At 36.8% G+C, this 23458-nt stretch overlaps 1 protein-coding gene across 1 annotated transcript in view; it reads left to right on the forward strand.

The window, feature by feature from the left end:
• Positions 1 to 23458, forward strand: part of atg7 (ATG7 autophagy related 7 homolog (S. cerevisiae)) — a 96237-nt gene that overhangs the window by 23335 nt on the left and 49444 nt on the right. The window contains exons 13-17 of the mRNA XM_036124562.1: positions 3406 to 3600; positions 4841 to 5086; positions 9259 to 9374; positions 14131 to 14206; positions 22598 to 22678. Of these exons, the coding sequence (XP_035980455.1) occupies positions 3406 to 3600; positions 4841 to 5086; positions 9259 to 9374; positions 14131 to 14206; positions 22598 to 22678 (714 nt within the window). The remainder of the gene's footprint in view (positions 1 to 3405; positions 3601 to 4840; positions 5087 to 9258; positions 9375 to 14130; positions 14207 to 22597; positions 22679 to 23458) is intronic.

Below are 23458 nucleotides of genomic sequence, written 5' to 3' on the forward strand. Positions count from 1 at the left end.
AGAGGTCCATCGTCTGAATATTGTTGATGGCTAGCCATATCATGTTGAATTTGCTATATGTCTCATTTTCTGGAGGTCACATCAATGTCAAAATTATTTAAGGTGCTTATTTCAATAAAAGTATAAAGCAATACTTTAAGGAATATGGTTTTAGATTTTTACTGATATCTATTCCATTTTTTGCTCACTGAAGACTTTTTAAATTTGAAAATATTAAAGTTTTTTGTTGATTCAGACTAAAATGTTTTTCTGTGAAAAAGTAAGATGCTGCAGTTAATTTGGAAATAATTGGAAACGTTGCAGCCTCCAAATGAGGCACGTTAACCCTTTTTTGTCAGTGGATAATGTAAGTCTTCATCAAAAAACGAAAAAAAAAAAAAAAAAAACGCACAAAAAACCCTACAAAATATATCTGAATAAGTGGAGTAAGAATAGTTTGTTTTGTTATATTTGTTAATTTATTTTGATTGATGCTTTTTGTTACAATTTTTACCATTTCTACCCTAACCCCAAACCTTTCTTAATAAAAAGAAATCCTAGGGTATTTTCTTGAAATAAGTTTCCTAAATTTAAAGCCCCGGTGTGTAATATTTTCACACTTGTGCACCATCTAGCGCTAAATAAATGAAAGACCTCACCGTTAAGCACGTAATAAATATTACAGAAGCCACGGAGTAGTTGCTGGACTGCACTGCCCTGTCTCTAACAATACACAAAAAAATAAACTTCACTGTTATATTGAATTAACTTACATGTCCAGCAGAAAGCCTCCAACCTCTGCATCAGTTTTGAGTCCGCGCTCCCTCATGAATAATCTCCACCTGGTAATAATGCCTCTCGTTTTCTCCCAGTTATTACTTCTTTTCTTGGTTACTTTCTCTTCTCTCGCGGTGGGCCAAGCATATGGATGGTCCTCCATTTCAACAAAAAACGGCAAATAGAATGATCTACGGTCATCTTTGCTTGTTTTATACTCTTCCACCAACTGCACGTCTTCATATAGACGACAGATAGGAAACGCGTAAGGCTGAGGGAAGTTACTCCCCTTTCGACTTATGAAATCAGAAATAGTGACACAACATAGTGCCTTTCAGTGGGTGCACCCAAACCTATGTATTTTTAAACTACTAATTCTAAATTATGAGAACACCTTCATTTTTGATGTGATTTTATTAGACTTTGAATATGTATTTATAAAGCAATATGTATTTATAAAGCAATACTTGATTTTTGCTGATTAAAAATCAAATTAGTTACACAGTGTCCCTTTTAAAAAAGATGTTTAATGTTTAAACAAACCACGTAATCCACAAAAGTAAAAGTGATTTTCTGTTTGCGGAGTTCTGGAAACAAATTACTTTAAGGTTTTTGTAATGAAAACTAACTTTGTTTGACTTTTAGCAGGAACTTATTTTTCTCTTGTTTTGACCAAACTCTAAAAAAAAAAAAAAAAAAAAAAAAAAAAAAAACAGCCACAGCTTCACAAGACGGAGGAAAAATGGACTCAGGCAGAATTGCAATAAAAGGGTTCATTGAGAGCTGAAAGTAGAACAGTAGGTGGTACCGTTGAAGCTTTATGTAGGGCTCAATTTGCCAAACCACTCACTGACTTTTCCACATGAAAAAAAATTATCTGTAAAAGGTTTCTGTTGAGTGAAGAACTTTTGCCCTCAGTTATTATTGCCTATTATCTTTACAGTTCTTGCTATTATTTATCTCTACATACACTCATTCTGGGGGTCAATGTCAAATAAATTTTGTACTTTAATAATTGATAAAAGGGGGGGGGGGTTCTATGGTGGAATGATTATGCAACATACAGCCACAGTGAATATTAAACTGAACTAGAGACACGTTTTCTCTAATCTACACATGGTCATAATAGATGCAGGTAGGAATACATGCATACAACCCTCTAATGTTTGTTGATTGTCTTTTAGTTTAGTTGATCGAACGCTTTTTATAGTCATCAGGTGTCCGGCATAATTCTGGCAAAGTATCTGACCACTGTTCTTATCAGAAATGGTTGAGTTCATATAAATCGGTCGACTTCCTGTCACAGGCTTGGCCTCTAATCATAGTGCACACATTTACAGAAGGGTCAGTGGTTAAGGTGCAAATTTGGCCTTGCTTTCCGCCTTCTTGCTGTTGATTTTAGGTACAAGACTTTGGAGGTACTCCTAAATTTTCCTACATTCCTACATTTTTTCCAGTCACTTTGTGCAATAAGTAAGTTAAGTAAGTAAAGGTTTATTTATATAGCACCTTTCACAGACATTCAGGGTCACGTAGTGCTTTACAAAAGTGCACAATTATGCGATAAGATAAAACGATAAAACATCAGAGGAAAAATAAAACATCACTAAAACCATCACTACAGAGATAGTTAAATATAATAGTCACAGAAGAACAGCCAACGCACTGGAGTTGTTAAAACAGCAACACAATCAATTTAGAAAAAGTCCCATAGCATGATGCTACCACCACTCTGCTTCATGGTTGTGGTTGTGTGGTGTGCTTTTGAAGTCAACTCTTAGGATAAACATGCCTCTTTTCATTGTTGTCAAATAGTTCAGTCTTAGTTTAATCTGACCAAATGTTTTATACCCAGTATACATTTAGTTTGTCCGCTTTGGTAGTGTCAAATTTTAGCTTCTAACCAATTTCCTTTAACCAGACAGTGGCAGTTTGGGTCTTCTTCCTTATCTTGGCAAAGTGGTGACACAGTTTGATGAACTAATAATCTTTAGATTCATCAAGAACTGACTCAAAGGTTTTTCCAAAATGTAAAAAGCTAAATTGTTCAATTTTTTTATACTGAGATCTTCCCTGTTTCTTTTGAGTATCGGTCAACCTAATGAGGGCTGTCAAACAAACCCATTTTTTTCAGCTGAATAACAATTTTCAGCAGTACCCAGTAGTGACCACCGTATATATTTATAATTGAAGAACATCTGTCAGAAACTCAGCATTTTGCACCCAAATATTATTGTTTCAAACATCATTACACTTTTATTTTGTGTAATCATTTCATAAACAATTAGAATAGCAAAAAAATTAAAGTAGGACATTTATGCTCATGATTAGTGTTCAGGAACTACTGAACCAAATTTTTATATAACAGAAAAAAAAATTACCCACACAGTCCATTACAGATGTGATATTATGCAAATGCAATGGTCAATATGTTGACAAATGTTAGAGCTCAAAAGAGACGAGTATAGCATTTATATCCAGAGATGCTTTAAGGAGCCTAACAAGGGCACTTATTATGTTTTGACTGCACATTTCGACAGACTTCTCACTCTCTAATGTTGGCTGTCTCTTAATTGCCCTCTAGTTATACACAGAGTCATTTCATCTCATGCTTAATAAGATTGCCTCTGCTTTCATTTCCTCTTACAGAACGCAGAGGGCTACACTATGAGCATCCCAATGCCTGGCCACCCAGTGAATTTCTCTCAGGCTACTCTTTCCCAGGCCCAGAAAGACGTGGAGCAGCTGGAGAAGCTCATCTCAGAACATGATGTGGTGTTCTTACTCATGGACACAAGGGAGAGTCGCTGGCTGCCCACGGTTATAGCTGCAAGCAAGAGAAAGGTAAGAAAGGAAAAGCACCTCATGCGAAATGAACTCACACCTGTGGCTTCGGGTTGAGGTTCAGGAGCAATTAAAGTTCCACTTCATATCTTGACTGACGTGACATGCAGCATCAGTGGACACCTTCAGCAGAGCACACCAAGAAAATCATCAGTGTTTTGTAAGGCTTTTTAGCCACTTCTAAGTCATTAGTGCGTATTTTTGATTTGATATGTAGCGCTCTTCCAACACCGTAGTCTTGGGAAAAGTCTGTTTTCAGCTCAAGGCTCTGATCGAGCTTCTGTCCATCTGCTTACTGTCCGTAGCCTCTGTCTGTCTGGACAATGATGACTTCATGGAGTTATTATATAAAATAAAATAAAACAAAATCTTGGATATGCATGAGGGACTCAATAACATTCTGCTGATTGCACTTAAAGAAGTAAACTAATGAGTATAAAAACTCAGAAGCCACTGTGGCGCTAAGTTATTAAAGTTAAAACTTTCAATGTCTTCCTCCTGCAAAGGAAGAATCTATTTTAATATTTGCTTTTGTGATTGTGTAGCTTCGGGCCAAGTCATTCTGATTGGTCATAGATGATCGGTGTGCAGTCATAGTAGAAACAAAGTATGCGCTGTGTCATCTGTAGCGTTTTTAAAGAATTTATATGATCTCGCCACGCACCACAGATTCCAGCATTACATGATTTATTCAAGAAAGGTGCAGCAGAAATAGGAATGCTGGCTCAAAATTAAATAAAAAGAGAAATGGAATAAAAGTTCCTAGATATATACAAATAATATGAACCCAGAGAACATGTCATACATACTTTTCTGAAGTTTACTCCGCCAATAGATTGTTTGTTTTTTTTGTCTCTGCAGAGTTTGATTGTCCTTGTCTGTTTTCACCCAGGCTCAATAGCCATAAATTCATCAAAAACGTTTATTTTTTCACCGACTTAGAAAATATATCAAACAATATGCCCTCTGCGGCTATAGAGCTGTTGAGAAAACATAACTTTATCGTTTCTTGTTATTTGGGACTGAGTAGCGAATCAGTTTTTTAAATGTTTACATTGGATTTTATAAGGTTTTCAATATTAAAGATGTAAAATTCATTGCCATCTCTTCCTAAAGGAAACCAGCTTCTTTTCATCTAGTTTTGCAAATTATATATTACATCCATGGAAAATTATTCTGCCTGTGTTTAATGAAAAAAAAAGACTTGTTAGTAAACACTTTATCATCTTTCTCTCATCAGCTTGTGGTGAACGCTGCTTTAGGCTTCGACACGTTTGTTGTGATGCGACACGGACTAAAGAAACCTACCGTCAGTCAGAGCGTTTCCACAGGGACAGACTCCTCCGCTTCCTGTTCCTCTGCTTCCTCGTCATCTTCCACTCCAGCCGGATCTGAGCCCGGTGTCCCGGGATCCTCTCTGTTCTCCAACATCCCAGGGCACAAGTTGGGCTGCTACTTCTGCAATGATGTTGTTGCTCCAGGAGATGTGAGAAAAACCTCAACAGCCTCGCAATCACCCCATAAAACACAGTCTAAACCAGGGGTCTGCAACCTTTACAAACTAAAGAGCCATTTTTGCTGTCAGTCCAGCTAAATAAAGGTTGTTTAGAGCCACAAATGGTACTTAACCTTTTGAAAAAAGAAAACTTACTAACCTACTATAGAAAATCTGTTGTCATTTTTAAGGAACCCACATTTTATTTAAATTTTCAGTTATTAAAACAAAGAAAAACATTAAACTATTAAGAAATAATGACGATAAAATTTTTTTTCCATGGGATGCTGATGTTTGTTGATATTACAAAGCACATAAGGCGCAGTTCCACTGGCTCGCCCATTTTTGCCTGCCCTATTTGGCTCCTCCCCACACAGATTACTTTCTCCCGCTATGGTGATTCGACCGGCCTTGAAAGGCCTGGAACAGGGACAGGTCTCCTCAGCGTTGCTTTAGCACCCCTCCTCCTCTCTATCCAACCGCTCCTTCTTTAGGCTGCTGTCAGTGACAGAGTTAATATTTACATCTTTATATGAGATATTTTGTCTCAGCCATGGCGGGGGCAAGGAGAACACGTTAATAAAAAAGACTGTGTTCACTCAAAACTTCTCTGGAGTCGGCTCGCATTGGCCATATTCCTCAACAAGGCTGCAAAAATACCCGAGCTGGCCCTGGAAAAAAAACTGCTCCTGAAACACTGGAAAGTGGGCGGAGCCGTGCGGTGCGCGGCCATTACGAGCCAGTGGAACTGGGGCTATAGTGTCCTGATGACAAGAAAAAGGCATCTAAAAAACATATCATTGGTACTTTTAGTATCATTGTGATATGGCAATTCTATGCAGTCATGAAAAAAACTGCTAAGACTATATTTACCAACATTTGTTGGTTCTTAATTGCGTTTAGCCAACATTATTAAGAGCCAAAGGTTGCAGACCACTAACCCAACATGCTTTGTGCCTTAAAAAAGTGGTTAGACCCCATGAACACTTTAAAAAAAATAGAAATCTAGATAGTGGGACTTAAATTTGTGCAACAAATTGCCTTCACAACTCAAGGTCAGTCTGGTCCATATGTGTAATGTAAGCTCACTATAAATACAGCTGATCTGAGAAGGCCTCAGGGTTTTTTTTTTCTTTCGAGAGAACATTAGGTATCAAATAGCATAATGAAGACCGAGGAACACATCAGGTCAGCAATAAAGTTGTGGAGAAGTTTAAAGCAAAAATGGCATAAAAAAAACAATATTTCAAGGTTTGAACATCTCACAAAGCTTTGTTTAATTTATTATGCATAAATCAAAAGAGTATGGTACAACTGCAACTTATGACCATGCACCTAAGCTAGGTGAACAAGTAGATCATCCATCAGTAAAATAGCCCATGGAGCTCCGTCATATCTCTGCAGGAGCTGCTGAGATTCACTCCTCAGATGGCGGATATCTGTCAGCAGGAAACTTAGTAGTCCTACCCTCCACAAATTGGGTCTTTATTGGCAAAAAGGAAGACAAAAGATTTCATGTTCTGCGAGCCATGTAAGGGATAGAGCAGGCATGTGGAAGGGGTTCTGGTCAGATGACACCAAATTTGAACTCCTTGTACACCCTGTGTGTGGTGGAAAACCCACATTACACGGCCTTCTGAACACACTAACGCCACCACCGCAATCTAACATGTTTATCACAACAGGATGCGGTGGTGATGCTTTTCTTCTACAGGGACAGGAAAGGTGTTCAGGTTTAAAGAGGAAAATGAATAGACCAACATACAGTGAAATTCTGGAACTAAACCTTTTAGAAGCTGCATAAAACTTAAGACGTAGAATGTAAAATGTATTCTACAGGGTGTCTGTTAAAGTGTTATAGTACACCTATAAAGAAGTGCCTGTCAAATAGCCTGATTGATCCAAATTAATGCGTTGGCTCAAAGCTGGTAACCTTAGCAACGCGTCACAATGAGAGATATTAAATAGTTTTCTCAGCCGCTTCTTGTGAAATCTTACATATTTAACGGTGAAAATAATTCATTCATTGATTTGAGATATATATATATATATATATATATATATATATATATATATATATATATATATATATATATATATATATATATATATATATATATATATATATATATATATATATATATATATATTGTGTGTGTCTTTTGTAAGTGACCATGGTATAAGTGGGATAAGGCCCTTTGAGGTGTCCATTATTAGAAATGAATGGACTTTGCGAAAGCACGTGAAGAAGAGGCTTCGCAGAATCTTCTGCAAAGTCCATTCATTTCTGATAATGGACACCTCGAAGGGCCTTATCCCACTTACATAACGGCCTAGGTAACAAATCCAATCAGTCTTTTACAAGAGTTGAGCATTGACATTATCAAAAGCTCTCCATCCAATATAACTAAGCTTGAGCAGTTTTGCAAATAAAGATGGGCTTAAGTGTTGATGTGCAAAGCCAGTAGATCCATAATGTAAAATACCTCTATCGGTAACGGCAGCAAATAGGTGGTTTAACAAATGCATTACTCAGAGGGCTGAATATGAATGCACACCGCACTTTTCAGATTTCCTTCCACTTCACAAACATGGCCTGCTTTGTATTGACCTCTCACACAAAAAAAACTCAATTAAAACTCCTGAATGTTGGGGTTGTAACTTGTCAAAATGTGGCAACGTTTGAGTATTATTAATACTTTTGCAAGGCAACAAATTAGCTTTTTTCCTCATATTTACTCCATAGATAAAAGAACCAATGTTACTAAAGAGCAGAGCGCTATTTAAACATCTCTCAGATATTTTAACATTCAGATGTGTTGTATATAAATGTTCAGCTGTTTTAGTTGAGATTGCATTAAACACAACATTATCTGTGTTGCTGCTCTTGATGAGGGCTTTAAAAGAAATTATATTAAATAAAAAAATGAGGAAAAAAACGCATAGATATGTCATGTTTAGCAACATAAGATACAACCTAAATTGCTCTGATAAACCTCCCTGTTCTGCAGCAGCAAAATAACCTGGATAATAATTTCCTCTCAGCTCTCCATTATTAATTTACTGGAGACAGAAAAGGCAGATGTAATAATGTTTTTAAAACGAGCAAATTTGCTCCCATAACTAGTTTCGGTGATGCTGATCATTTTTAGCAGTTTTTTTATATAGGAGGTTTTTTTATATATATAAATATTTTCACTTACCGCTCAGCTTTAAAGAAAAATTGTACATTTAATCCTGACGTTCTGACATTAAGTGGGCCCAGCTCAACCTGTATACATCAGAAAAATTACAATTTTCCCGTCACTCACGTCAGGCTTTTGTCCCCTGACTGCCTTTGTTTTCACCCTTTGTCTTTTTTTTTTTTACCCTCCCTCATTACCTTTTCACGTGAGTATTCTTTGAGCTGCGCTCATCAGTTATGAAAGGCCAAAGCCATTTTCTGGAAACCTGCTTTATTCTGCCTTGAGTTCTACAAATGCCATTTAGCTCTCCCCCACAGTCGCAGATTATAGTAATATTATCATCAGAATTAGAGCCAAAAGGCTGGCTTTCACTAAAATTTACATGTAGAGGAGTTTCAGTTTGGGGGAATGAATAGGGAAAAAAAATGTTAGTAATGTAATGGTGATACAAGTCACTTTTGTTTTGTAGTCTTCTGGGTGTTATTACAAATATCTCATTACTGAGACACTGATCAGCTGTCATAAAGAAAGGAAATATGCTCTGGGGGATGTGGCAAATGTTCCATCTGTTGCCGATCAACGGTTTATGGCGCAATTACTATTAGATAAAGTGCAATTTCCACGGACACTAATTGCTCATCCTTCCATCTATTGGCTGGAGAGCTCCCAGTTAAATCTGACTGAGATGACCCTGCTGTCAGTGAGAGGGACAAGCTAATGGTGCTGTTTATGAAAACATTGTCGCATCAGTAAGAGCGTGCTTAGATGGAACTATAACAACGTTTGCCGATGCGTCTCATCAGCTTGTGATCCTGAATTTGCTTATAGTCCTTTTAGAGATCAGCATCACATAAACGTGAGATTTTATTCCGCTTAAAACCGTTTGTATTGGGGATGTATTCTTTACTTTCACACAACGTGTCAGGCTCTATTTGAAATTATGAACTTGTGTTTTTGTCCTCTTTTTTTTGTAAATAGTCGACCAGGGATCGGACGTTGGATCAGCAGTGCACCGTCAGCAGACCAGGCCTTGCCATGATTGCCGGAGCCTTGGCTGTGGAGCTGATGGTGTCCATTCTGCAGCACAGTGAAGGGTGCGTGTGTGACCAATGTTATCCTGACAGGTGGAAGTGACTGGGTCACTTTGTCTGCATTAGGGTCTCTAATGGATTTTTTTAATTAAAATCTGTACCCATAGTATTTGCTGGTTCACAAAACAGCTGATGAGTGACAGAAAATGGTAAAAATTCTCTAAATCAGCTCTTTTGACCTCCTGCTGGTCAAATACTGAAAGAAAAAAATCTGTGTTTTTTGCCCACACATTCTAAATGCATCAAAACAGATTGAACATAACATAAGATACAATGTTATTTGATGCAATTTGGGGTTAGAAGAATGTGATAAATAGGGATAATCTTATATTCTCTTCATTTTCAGGTGAATTTGAAACTACTGTTTCTATCAAAATACCTGACAGTTTTTCCCCCCTTTTTTTGTAAACTTTTTTGAATTACAACAAGATTTATACACAATCCAGATTACAGGTAAGACAATTAGATATCAGTGTCAGTGATCGGTGCATTTTCATAAATATCTGAAATGGTTGACGAAACCAATAATTTAGAGCATGTATGTCAACACAAGTTCAACTGGCCCTCGTTTAAAGAACATTTTAGATGGTTCTTTATGTTATTATATAGCTGGTTATAAATATCTATAAATATCCTACACTAGCCCTGGTTGTGTTTTATATTTGCATCTTCATGTGAATTTTGAGGAGCTGGCATCAACCAATCACAATCATAAGATATATTTAAGAAAATAAATTGATGATGTATGCAGTAGTAAACCTGTATTGCTGTCAGTGTAGTGTAGTATGAGTTGATCCATTGATTGATCTTTTTTATATTTAATCAAGGTATCTCACTGCAGGTTCATCTCCTTGCAATACATCTCGTATAAAATGCTGTTTTACTTAAAAAGGAACAACAAGGTGTTCGTAGTGAGGGAGTTTATTATGAGATAATCTTCCTTTATCCAGCCTCTACATACTACATATATTAGTATCATTTTAGGTGCATATTCTTTTAGTTTTCTGTCATGGCGGTTGATATAAAAATTATCAGATATTAAAAGGTGGTTTTATGATATGTTGTGTAGCGATCGAATGATCAGGCCGATTTCCATGAGGTCCGAACTGCTGATTCTCGTTTTGACCGAGACGATTTTTTTATTTAATTATTATTATACTTCTTTTATCTTGTTTTTTGCTAAACAAAAAATGGTCATCAAAACACAATGCTGTTGGTTTAAGAGTTTAAGAGTGGAAAAATAATGTAAGATCTTAGTTTTAATGCATTGAAAGTACAAGAAATCAGATTTTTCAGAATTTGGCATGCTGGTCATGAATCAGAGCCGATCGGTCGTGTTTTTGGTTCAAATGCTCGTATTTGTATAAATGGGAAGTAGACCTTTTGTGGCCCCAATCTGTTGTCCAAAGAAAATTAACATTGATTTCTAATTTTTAATAGTAAATGTTTACTTTGGAGTAATCTGATTTTGTTTAAGGCTGTGCATGTATCAGTTCTGCTAAAATTCTCTCATCTATTCAACACATGATGAAAACCCATTAATCCATTGATTGTAAAGACAGTTTCTCCTTCAGTTATAAAGGCTAACCTGTTGTTTATGTAAATAAAGTGAGTAATAGACCCAAGTCATTTATGCGCCAGCTTTGTGAAACAAAAAATCCACAAAACCTGAAGTCTTTCCTTAATAAGGCGTTTCTCCTGTTTTGTAGAACAGGTCCCTGATGTCCTGATATTCTGTCATCAAGCTGCAAATCATCCTCTAACTGAGCTGTCCTTTGGGAAACTCCCAGATGGCTACTTGTGTCTTTATTCATGAAGCAAAGCATTAATTTCACTTGAGAGGCTGCTTTCCATTCCTCCCATCTCTGGGACGTATTTTCCTTTAAAAAGTGCTTCATCTGCTCCCTACGCATCATGATACAAAAATAATCTTTACTCTTCTTTCTCATATGATTCACTTCTGATTCATTGTAAAGAGAGCGAACCTCTTTCCAAGGACTTGTAGAGATTAGAGTCCCATCTGCTGTAAGCAGCCCTTAACACCAGTAGCTGTTGGAGATTGAATTGAACTTTGATCACTGCAAGATAAAAGTAAGGAAGGTGTTGCCATATTGATGGTAGGGGCACCACAGCTGAGGTTTTAATGTGCTGCAGGTATTTCCAGAAATTTCTGTCTCAGCTGTTGTACCTTTTTTATTTCCTTTTGACACCAAGGTTCAGCGAATTCTTAAATTCTCTTTGTAATCTGTGGTTGCCTGATAGTCCCTGCACCTAGTGGATCTTTTCTTCGAAACGTTGAAGGAGATGCTTTCCTTCCTGTTAAGTGTGTAGTCATGTGCACCGGTGTGCCTCTGTAGAAATAGAGTTGTGCGAGTGTGTGTTTGGACTAAAGAGGCCACTTGCTGGGCCTGATGGGACAGCTATTTTCTCTCACAGTGTTTTGAGATGCAATAAGCTGCTAGACAGCTGTTCTTTCGTTCTGGGATAAAATGCTTCAAGAGCAAAGATGAGGAGTTTTCACATGCTGTCTGTACTCGTGAGGGACTCTTGCTCCTGTCTTAACACTAAGATCTCCCTCTTTTTAAGTTACCACTCAATCCTTGTTCTTTTCCTTGCCTTTTAACCCACTTACATTATGCCTTTATCTCCAAAATAGTGATTTTTCAAACAGAACATTTCTTTGTCACAGATTCGGGTCGCACGTAATTGGCACGTAGGTATTCAAGCAGTTTGACTGACATTTCTGACTTTGTAAAACCACTGTCAACTCAGTGTGAGATGTGAAATTGTCATAATTGTTGTTCGCCTGTAGCAAAATCTTTTCAAACCACTACTTACGCGTAGTTGTGGAGCTCATACAAAAGCTCTTGTGTTCGTGCAATCTGCATTTGAGATTTCAATGCACAAATAAGCTCAATGTCTTTTTGTGCTCATGCCAAGTTTAAATTACTCGTTGCTTTGTATTTGGCCAACATCTCAAAGTGCAAAAGGCTGCCGGGGAGGCAAAGCATGTCGGTCTGATAATGGACCACCCACACAGTAGAAACCAGATGTTTACATACACTGAGTAAAAAGGCAAATAATATTCTTATTTTTAGAGAATTACTTTGTACTTTCTTCAATGTTTACATACAGTTTATCTTATTATTTTGTAGATTTAGCTTATAAACTGTACTGGTTTACTCTGTTCACATAATGCTTTTTTCTCAGGTATTTTGTGAAGTGCACCAAAAAAGCCCACAGCATGATGCTGCCATCCTTGTACTTCACAGGGATGCTGATAGTCTTGCAAGTTTCCCACTTTTTACACCAAATGGAACGGTGGTCAATAAATATGGCCAAACACATTGACATTATTTTCTTTGGAACATAAGGATATGTCTCCAAAAATTTATTTATTTGTCGCTCAGTGAATTTGCGATATGTTATCAGGCGTTTTATGTTGCGTTTTGGCTTCTTCCTTTCTGAGTGGCCTTCTGGACAAGGTGTCGATACCCTGTGGATAAAGACTTTCTCTTACTAGCTTCTGACACCATCCTCAGTGTTTTTTGCTTTAGTTCCTGGTTTTGAGGCGCACATTTCACACAAAACCACTCACAGAATCTGTCTCTTCCTTAACAGGACAAAGGCTGGGCATTCCCCTGCAGGTTTTACATGCATATAATTGTTAGAAAGGATAAACATGCATGTTTATTTTTTCAATTAAGCAGTGTATTTGTGGCGTTACCTTAAAATTCATCCATGCGTGGTCCTCCATTTAACTAAGTTTATGTAAATTAACCAATTAAAAGCTTACAAAGTTGTGCCGTCATCATCTGGGATTTTCCAAATTGCTTAAAGGATATGTTATCTTAGCGTATGTAAACTTTCAAATAAAAGAATAGTAAAAAAAAATTCTGGTTTAAACAAACATGAATATCTTTAGTAATTCTGACCTAAAACGGATAAAGTCTGATGTGATTTAATTTTAGAGGGACAGAAAATCTGTTATACGGTGTATGTAAACATCAGGTTGTATGTGTGCTCACATTATAAACAGCTTTTTGTTCTGGTGGATTTAAGCCATAACCTAATATTTTTCCCTTTGTGAAAGCTGTGAACAGTAGTGGGTCCTGCTGGGTTGCAACAAGGTCATTACAGCAATCTGATAAAAATAAACAACAAAAAACATCAGAGGTGAATAAATAGCGCACCCTGCTTCTAGCTCATGTTCATGGACATCTGGCACACAGAGGTTTGCTTTGCCTTTTTTTTTTAAAGCTCAGTTTTATTTACAGGTTTAAATAATGACAACTGAAATGTTTGGTCACAGGGATATGGCTTTATTTGAGAAAGATGTGCATAACCCTGAAAGCAGTAGTTCAAAATTGTCTCAAACTGTGATCTGTCAAAGTGGGACGAAGCACAGTTTTTTTGTTACGGTTTTTCATAAACGGTTTAATAGTTGTGCCTTTTTATTTCTTTTAGACCTCTTGACATGATGTGTTGCTTTATTTTTTTTTTGTTGTACTGTTTAAAATTTCCAACCAGAAAAGCCCATTAATGGAACATTTGAAATGTTATTTGTAAAGTAGCCATTGTTTTGTGACAACAATAATAAATTCAATATACATCTATTTTCATGATTTTCTGACATAGACACAGGATGATTGCTTTTCTATGCTGTTCTGAGAATATAGTTTGTTTTTCAGCTCGGTTCCATTGAATGTTTCAACTTGTGGCTCCACATACACTTGCTGATGTTATTTTCTATTTTCAGGGGCTACGCAGTGGCAAGCAGCAGTGACGACAGAATGAATGAACCTCCTACGTCTCTCGGTCTTGTGCCTCATCAGGTCAGGGAGGCACAAACCCACTCACACACATCCCTTTTATCACCAGGAAGCGATATCTGTGCTTTTAACAGGATGCATGTATACGATCCTTACGTAGGCACAATGTAAAAGAAGAATAATTCAATAAATCCTTTATTTGTCCCTCTGGGTGCGTAAGTGGGTGCAGAAGTTTGAATTTAGGGCAGATTTCTACAAATTCACGCTGCACCAATGGATTAGGCAGCCCAAATGTAAACATACACCCACAGGGATCTTCAATTTGAGGCTGTTTACGTGTTGTGGCTGTCAGGAATGAGCTGGCATATTTCTGGCTTGGTATTTGACTTCTCTTCTTGGCAGAATCAGTAAAGCTCATTTAGATTGGTTTGTCTCCTGGCACAAACCTGAAGCACAGTAAATGCATTTTCAATAGGTTTCAGGTCAATGCTCTTTGAAGGAGATTCCAAAAGCTTAGTATAAAATAGACTGATCCTTTCCAAACCCGTTTTGATCCGTGTTCTGTTTGAACACCCAGTTGTGTTGAGGATCCGTTCCTTGATTATAATCAAGGAATGGATCATTAAAGGGGAACAATTAATATAATATATATTTGTATTCTGGATGTTTATTTACTTAAACGTTATTAAAGAAGCCTAAAATGCTAATATTAAAATACTAATTCAAAATTTTAATCTGGCTGCATTTTGTAAATAAATTATAGGTACGATTTTCTGGCACGTATGAAGTGTCAGCAATTAAAATAAACAAAAAGTAATTATCCTCTATTACATTTTCAAATTAAATGCTTTAGTTTGCCAAGAATAAACCAAAAGGCCAAATGGTGGGAAAGAATTGGCCGTGTTCAGTTAAAACTACATATTTCTGTAGTTAATATAACAACTTAAAGCAATATGATTCAAAGCGGTGCTCATTAGTCCACCCTCATTATGTTTTAATATCTCTTGCTCCTCAGTGTGGCTACGGCTTTATGTTGGGTAATTTCAGTGGTTGGAGCATTGATAAAGCTTTGATAAATTGTCTAGCTCTGCAATCATTTTGGACCAATACATTTGTTTAAAGCATCATTGAGTCAGCATAAAATGTTGAAACAATAACTTGAATGTGTGGATCGTATCTTCCAGCAACGGGTTCTGGATGCAAGGCACAACAAAATGGCAGACTAATTATATAAAAAAGCTTCTTTGCAAAATTTACTACATCTTAAATGCATCTTAGGCATTACTATTGAGAAATGTTGACGTTATAACATTGCTACAGTTGAAAATGATTGGCAGGCCTTTGTTTTTGCACAGTAAGCCTTCAAGGTCTTGGCGTAGCATTTTAAGCTGGGTTTTAGTTGCCCTATTGCATTATGGGAATTTTAGATTTTTTTTTTTTTTTTTTTTGAGCTACTCTTTTCTGGATTTTCTGGGGTTCTTGGGAACATTTTCCTGCTCTATGATCATATTTCTGTCAGATCGTATCTGGACAGATACCCCCAGAATAGATAGATGGGTCCAGGCAATGACTTTAAAGGTCATACACTTGTAAAATTGGTCTGCACAATGTTAGGAAAACATCTGATGGGGATGTCATTGTTGAATGTTGCAGTCAATCAGTTGTGGTTAACCCGTATTTCCTTCACTTTTTGTATTTTCCATCATTTATATGTCAAAGAGGGATGCTCTAGGGGAGCTTTAGCATCTTAGTGACTAAACCCTGTGGAGATCAAGGGCAGTGAAGCTGTCCAAATATCTTTGACATTTATAAATTAAATCAATTAGCTGACAAAATATTGCATCTGAGCAGTCCTGTGTGGACGCTATTTGAGTATTTTGAAGAATGTGATTTAATATTTTATGCAGCTGTACTGCAAAACAATCCCACATCCTCACACCTCCACCACCAGACTTGTTTTCCCCAAATGTTTCTCCACACATGTTGTCTTGTTGATTGTTCAAATGCAACTTTAGAAGCCTGAGTGATGCTGCCATGTTCTTTTAGGAGAGAAAAGCCTTTCTCCAGGCAACCTTGCTAAAATAACCGATAATGGACTTCACCATAAACACTAACTAAAACCAAAAGACTGTAAGAATTTCTTAGATTAGTTTTATTTTGCACTTCATTCATCATTCTGTGGCTCTGCCCTAGCCTTGGGGTTTGTGCATCGCTTGGATCTACAAGAGTCCCCGCCATCCAGAGTTTGTCTGAACACAGTTTGTCCTTCAAATGGTTAGCCTGTATCTCTGAGTCTGAATGAGGAGAAGACGTCACTCATCAACTTAATCTTTATGATTTATGAAATCTTTGCTTCAGTCTTGGCTCTAATACCAAATTTTTTTTCCACTTCTTTCTAGCGCTGGTGTATCTGTTTTAATTTAGTTTCATACACACTCATGGCTGCTGAGGTGGCTCTAATAGAGAACAGAATCGAAGATACGAGATGGAAGATTGAGGGAAAGAGATTTTACTTGTCAGGGATTGTGCAGTGATTTCCCTTTCATCTGTTCAGGCACACTGTAAACTGGGTGTTTTGTCTCTGATGGTGGATCCAGTCCTAAACTTTAAGATTAAATCCATTTCATTAGGTTTATGACTCACCGAAATATATATATATATATATATATATATATATATATATATATATATATATATATATATATATATATATATATATATATATATATATATATATATATATATATATATATATATATTTAACAAGCATTACACATACATACTTTTTCCATTAATTAGAGATCTTCATTGTTTTTATTTCAAAGTTTAAACTTAAGAGTGACACATACAGTTAAACCAAAAAAAACAACAACAACAACTTAACAGCACTCGTGTTAATTAAAAGAGCCTAAAATCTGGATGAAATCATGATTAAATGCTCAGAACAGGGGTGAGTCACTAAATAGAGGAAGATTAGATGATTTGGAGCCGTCCAAACTATGTTCTTGGCTAACGGGAGTGCTGCATCTCACCACCTCCATTTGCATCATCATCATTATTCATCATCCTGAGAATATGAATCTGTGCCATTTGCTTGACACCTTTGCTGCTCAGGATTTTTCTGCCAAATAACCCGTAGGAAAATGGCTTGCAAATGCTTCTGTATGTGTGTGCAGACAGAGGTGATTATTATCAAAAGGATAGAGGTGCCAAAAACATAAATAATATGCCTGGGAGCGTCGCTGGGTAATCCTTGCGTATTAAAATATATATTAAGTGGGAAAATTGAGGCTGAAGATGCTTGTTTTTTTTTTTCTGTGGTGCCACAGTGACAGCTTGTGGTGAGTTTAAAAATTAAACATCTGTTCCTATTTCAAGGAACAAATATTTGTAATATTGTCTTCCTTTCATTGCTCATCATTTTTGACAGTTTTTTGGGGGGGCTTCTTTAAGGACCAGGGTACTTTAAAGCCGCAACCTCCTTTCAAAAATTCACAGTTTGATTCTCCGTCTCAACAATTGCTGTTGCAAGCAGTCGAGTTGCAGAAAGAAAGCTTTGTTCTCCAAGAAGGATATTGCCTCCCATGTGTGGTTTGCTAAAGGTCATGTTGATGAGTGAGAAAGCTGTTGGGACAAAGGTTTTGAGCTCAAACAAAGAAAGCAAAACCCTGTAAACCACCTTAGGAGCCCTTGTACCATTTGTAACACATCAAGAGGCTAACATTTTTAGCTGTTTTTTTTTTTTTTCAGTCAAAACACTATAATTGCTGGAAACACAATTTCTGAATTATACTTCTGAATTATTTTGGGGTGATATAATCATAGAAACTGTCCCTAGACTGATTCTCAACCAACTTTAAATTAGGCAGAAAGATAAAAGCCATTCAACTAAAGAGCCGAATGAACAAAGTAGATTAAATTAATCTGATTGGAGCTGTGTGTCCTTCTGAATAGTACCGTGAAAAAAAAAAATCCATTATTTCAGAGCTGGAGCTGTTTGAAAATGAAGGAAGGGCTGAAATCCCTTCAAGCTAATGTGCAGGACTAATTAACAGTTTCTGGAAATGTGTGTTTTCAGTTTTTATCTAACCCAGAACTCTGAAAACAAACTCTCTGCTGATCTCTGGCCAGTAACTTCGCATAATTCTCAGTCAGTGTTTTTGTCCTGTTTCCTTTTATTGAATCCTCTTGATTTCATTTTACGAATGTATAGAAATCCAAATTCTTCTTAATATTTTATGTTTTCTGACCCTAAATACGTGATTACGTCCCAAATGCCTTAATAATTACAGCATCTTGCAAACATGTTCCTTCCTCTTGAGCTTTTTCTTTTACATTATATGAAGTTACAACAGCAAACTTTATTATCTTTTATTTGGGTTTTATGTGATAGGCCAAAGGAGTGTAGATTGAGAAATGGAACAAAAGAAAAGTGATTTTTCAAATGTTTTTAAAATAAAAACTCTTAACATTGAATGAAGTCCAGTGCAACAAATAACCTACAAATGTCACTTTATTAATGAATGAAGTTTATCTGTCCATAGTTTGATCTGGGTTTGAATTCAGCTCTTCTGTGAAGGTCTCAGAGGTTTGTAGGAGAACACTAGAGAATAAACAGCATCATGAAGAACATCAGATGGGTCAGGCATGAAGATGAAAGCAGGGCTAGGATCCAAGACATAAACTTTGAACATCTCATGGTACACTGTTCAATCCTTTAAGTATAAATGTAAAGAGCTTGGCACAAATCCAAAGCTACCAAGCCTTGACCGTTCCCTTAAATGGAAATACTTGACAATGATAGCATTAAATGCCTGAAACAGAGAAACGGGCTGAGTCTGTTAACATTTAAGCACAGTCATACAGCGTATGGTTATATATCAGGTATCTTTAATTTTGGGGCAGGTCTCATTATATTTGTAGTTCTAGGAGATTTAAAAAAAAAAAAAAATGTACTGGGACTGCAAATTGGCCTCTGGCTGGATGGGTCTATAGACAGTATTATAGTTGGCTTTTTTCCTAACAGTGTTCTATGTGTCCTTTGATTAATTTTTTTAAAATATAAATATCTAAAATCAGAGAAGCAGCTAGAAGGCTTGCGGTAACTCTTTTGCAGCTGCAGAGATCCACAGCTTAGGAAGAGGGGCAAGAAGAAAGCAACTTTTGAAAGACATTCCAAAGAAAGGCCTGTTTGAAAATGTTCTCAAGCAACTTAGACGAACCAGCAGACGTGGTTAGATGAGACTCAAACCAAACTTCTATAATTGCTAAATTCTTTGGTTGGCAGTAAAGTAACTCTGCACATCACACTGAACACTCAATCCCTACTGCAGCACGGTGGTGGCAGCATCATGCTGTTGGGATGCTTAGCTGCTGCAAGGACAGGGCAGCAGGTCGGAGTTGATGAATGGATGGATGAAGCTAAATCTCTCAGGACCTGGGCAATGGTCCACCTTCTAGGAATGATCCAATAGAGGGGTTTAGAGTAAAATATCTTCATGTGTAAAAGAAGTGCAGACATAAAAGAAAAGAAAAAGGCTGTGACACTCATGGGCTTGAATAAAAAAATGTAACTCCCACTTTTTTGATTGATATTTTCTTTACATTTCACACTCCTGCACATTCTGTTGATCTGTCACAGGAAATCCCAACAAGCTCGGCTAAAGTGTGTCTAAACAACGTCTGTACTTTACCTCGCCTCATATGCAGTGTGACGTATGTCCACTAAATGCTGTCTGCGAAGGCTCTGCTGCCTCATATCTTTCTCATCCCATCCGCCCATTAGTCTGACTCACTCGTGCGCTCATCCTTTCATTGCTTATTGGACTTCGTACTCTGCCAGCGTCCATGTAATACCTCGCGTTAATACTGAATTTACTCTGGCTGTTATTGCTGTGAAATTAATTGTCCCCGCCATTTATTTTGTTATTACGCTCTTTCCCTGAGAAAGCTATTTTAATACAAATGACCAGAGATAAAATTAATCAGAAACATGTTAACAAAAAAGAAGTGTGCTGTTACTTTGTGACAAGCAGATGTTTCTTCTTAATGTATCACACCAGTGACAATAATCTCCAGTAAAGTAGATGGTGTGGCACAGATTTTAATATGCGCATCTCTGTACCATTCCCTTCAGTTCTTAATCAAATCTAGGCTTGGAGTACATTTTTTCAGCTGGGACATTTAAAAGGAGAAAGGTTGGGCTTCATCCTTTCATTAAAAAAAATAACAGGTTTCTCTGCACTAATTTAGGTGTTTTTGAAGGTTTTTCTTTCCTTTATTTGATTTGGCTGCTTGTTTTTGTGTCTAGTCCTTGGACCCCATGATTGCAGCATGTTAAGCAGTGTTTGCTTAGACAAGAAAGAAAGCGGAGACCTAAATTTAGAAAAACAAGTGGGCTTTAAAGGCACATGTTCACATTATTTGACATTTTTTAAATTTATACACCAGTAACTCACTCTGGTTGCATTTAACATTTTTCTGAAAGATTGCAATGTCCTGCTGGCGTAGTATTTCTTATTTTTGTCTTTTAAGTTGTTTTTGCTCATTTTGTTAGTAAATATAGCCTTTTCTGTGTATATTTACCATTACGACATCATGTGACGGGGGGGTTATATCACTTATGTTACGGACGGGCGCGGGGTCATAAACAATTTACTTATCAGGGAAATAGCATTCTAATGCGTTTGATTTGTGTTTGTTTAAATGACAATGTTTTAGTCTTTGACTTTTATTTATTTCAATGAAATTGTTGAACAGAAAGTGCACAGTTTTTAAACAGTTTGACCGCTACTTAATGCTACGGTGAGATTCCTAAAAGTTTCTGGTAACAAACAATATGATTATATAAACTCTAAAACAAATAATAACATTATATTATCTTACTGCTGCAATTCTTCCCTTCCATGTGGAGGCAAACCTACTTTAAACATTATGGACACATAAAGGACGTGTCTCATCCATTAAGTGTTACTTGGACCTCTGCGATTTAGAAATTGCGTTTTTAAAAACTATGATTATATTGCAAATGCGATTAATTGTTCACCCATAGTAGCTGCGTCAGTGGCGACCATCTGGCGTTCTAATTATTCTTTGGTTGTGCCTGTAAATGCCGCCACGTCTGTTTATGTCAGTTTATTGTGCTGGGGTTCAAAAAGGCTCAAAAACTATCAAAACACTGGAAAACGTCTGGAAAGACGTTTGGAATATATAGCCTTATTGTATCATAATCAACTGGATTTTGGTCTTTTTTGTATAGGCATATAACGTGGCTATACACCTTTAAAGGAACTATGAAAAGCTCTATGTGAGTCTTATGTCTTTAGGAAACAGGATAAAAAAAATAGCAAAGACCTGATCCATCATTTTAGAAATTTAAAAATTGAAGGCTTCTTGTTACACATCTTTTTTACTACCTTGAAAGTGCAACAGAAATAGTCAGACATCTTTATATTATGTTAATTCTTCACTACTGTTTGTTTTTAGTGTTTTTTTTTTTCTGCTTGGAGCTCTAAAGAACAAAGGCTAAATTTCAAATTTTATTAATTTAACTGAAAACTATTGTTTTTAAACAAGACTTGAGTTTATTAAAAACAACTTATCTAAATTTACCTGGCCCCATCAAAGTCCCACAAGTCCAAATCATGTCAAAGTATATTTGTCTCCCTTGGGACCCTAACACCATCCAATTTCTATTTCAAATTCAGTGTTTATACAAATTCATCATAAGCTATGGAAAGAATAAAAAGATACAGTGAATTTCTCAGAATTCAGTTGTATTATTTGTTGTTCTTTGATTGCTATAATTTATTTTTTCAAAAATTCAGTGATTATTTATGTTAAACAAATTCTTGATTTTTGTAATGACACAAGTAATTGTGATTATGTCCTTATCCATAACTTAGCAACTACACTAACTCAATTAAACATGGGTATAATAACAGCGAAAACTGTATTACCAACACAAAATGGGTATCATATATTTGCAATGACTTTTTTGAATGTCTTCTGACATGTGTAGCATAAAAATGGTTTACCATGATCAATTTGGTCATTTGCTTTGATTTTTTTTTTTTTTTTTAAGAGGATCTAAAGACCTAGTATTTATGTATTTATTATGGGGTCGAAATCACAACTTTAGAAACAGATGCTTTGCTCAGCAATAGTCAAAGAAGCCATTTACGTTTCAGCCACCAGAGGGAGCTCTCTTCTTTTCTACCAAACACAAAAGACAGATTCTCAAAGTTTTTAACTCAAGTCTGTTTTCACTGCTGTTCTACCATTATGTTTACTTTTAATTTCACGAGTTGAGCATGGAAGTGGGGCTGTTTTTCCACGATCAGAACTTTTGTTGTTTTTAGTTAAACGCCAAAAGACTGTATTTTATGCGCATTCACCCTAAATGCCCTGTTCAGGTTGATTGACATGGTTTGCTTTTTCTTTGCTACTCTACAGATCCGAGGCTTCCTGTCCAGGTTTGACAACGTTCTGCCTGCCAGCCTGGCCTTCGATAAATGCACTGCCTGCTCAGACATCGTAAGTGGCACAGTTAGCTGTTGTCTGGAGCTCAAACTGCTAGATGTTGTCTAGTGTACAGAAAAAAAGAAAAGAAACAAAGAAGACTAAAAAAGTAATGCATATGCAAGGATTCCGATTTTCTTATCAAGTCATATTCTGTTACTATGTGACAACAATGTTTTGAAACACAAATTGCAGTTGTAGCAGAAATTAGGGGGGGGGGGGATTCCCAGCTCTCCCATTTCCACATTGTTAAAGTCAGTGTAGCTGTGTTGAAATGTTGTTCCTTGAGGAATACTAAAGAGACGCACACAGGAAAGCTGGTAAAACCATCTGGTAACAATCAGGCAGCAGTTGCTCGCTGATGTCAGAAAGTGTTGTACGCTCCCACCACTGGTGTGTGTGTGTGTGTGTGTGTGTGTGTGTGTGTGTGTGTGTGTGTGTGTGTGTGTGTGTGTGTGTGTGTGTGTGTGTGTGTGTGTGTGTGTAGAAGAGTCCAGATAGTCTCAATCTGCCAAGTAGGGGTGGGAAAAATTACTCTTCATGCTTTTTACTGCTTTACCATTGGTCTGTGTGGTTAGCTGTAAAAAAGTGTGAGAGTCATGCTGGAGGGATGGTGAATTTAGGGACGGGGACAGTAAAAAAAAGAAAAACGAAAAGAAAAAAAAAAAGCCAGGAGCGGTTGATGGGTGGTGGCGTTGTTACAAGCAGAGGAAATGTAGTACTGAGAAAAAAAAATGGGTGTTGTGATGAGCAGAGGGCTGGTTCCCCCTTATTCTCTCCCCCAATCTCAATGCC

The sequence above is a fragment of the Fundulus heteroclitus genome, chromosome 20, assembly GCF_011125445.2.
Source record: "Fundulus heteroclitus isolate FHET01 chromosome 20, MU-UCD_Fhet_4.1, whole genome shotgun sequence".
Taxonomy (NCBI): domain Eukaryota; kingdom Metazoa; phylum Chordata; class Actinopteri; order Cyprinodontiformes; family Fundulidae; genus Fundulus; species Fundulus heteroclitus.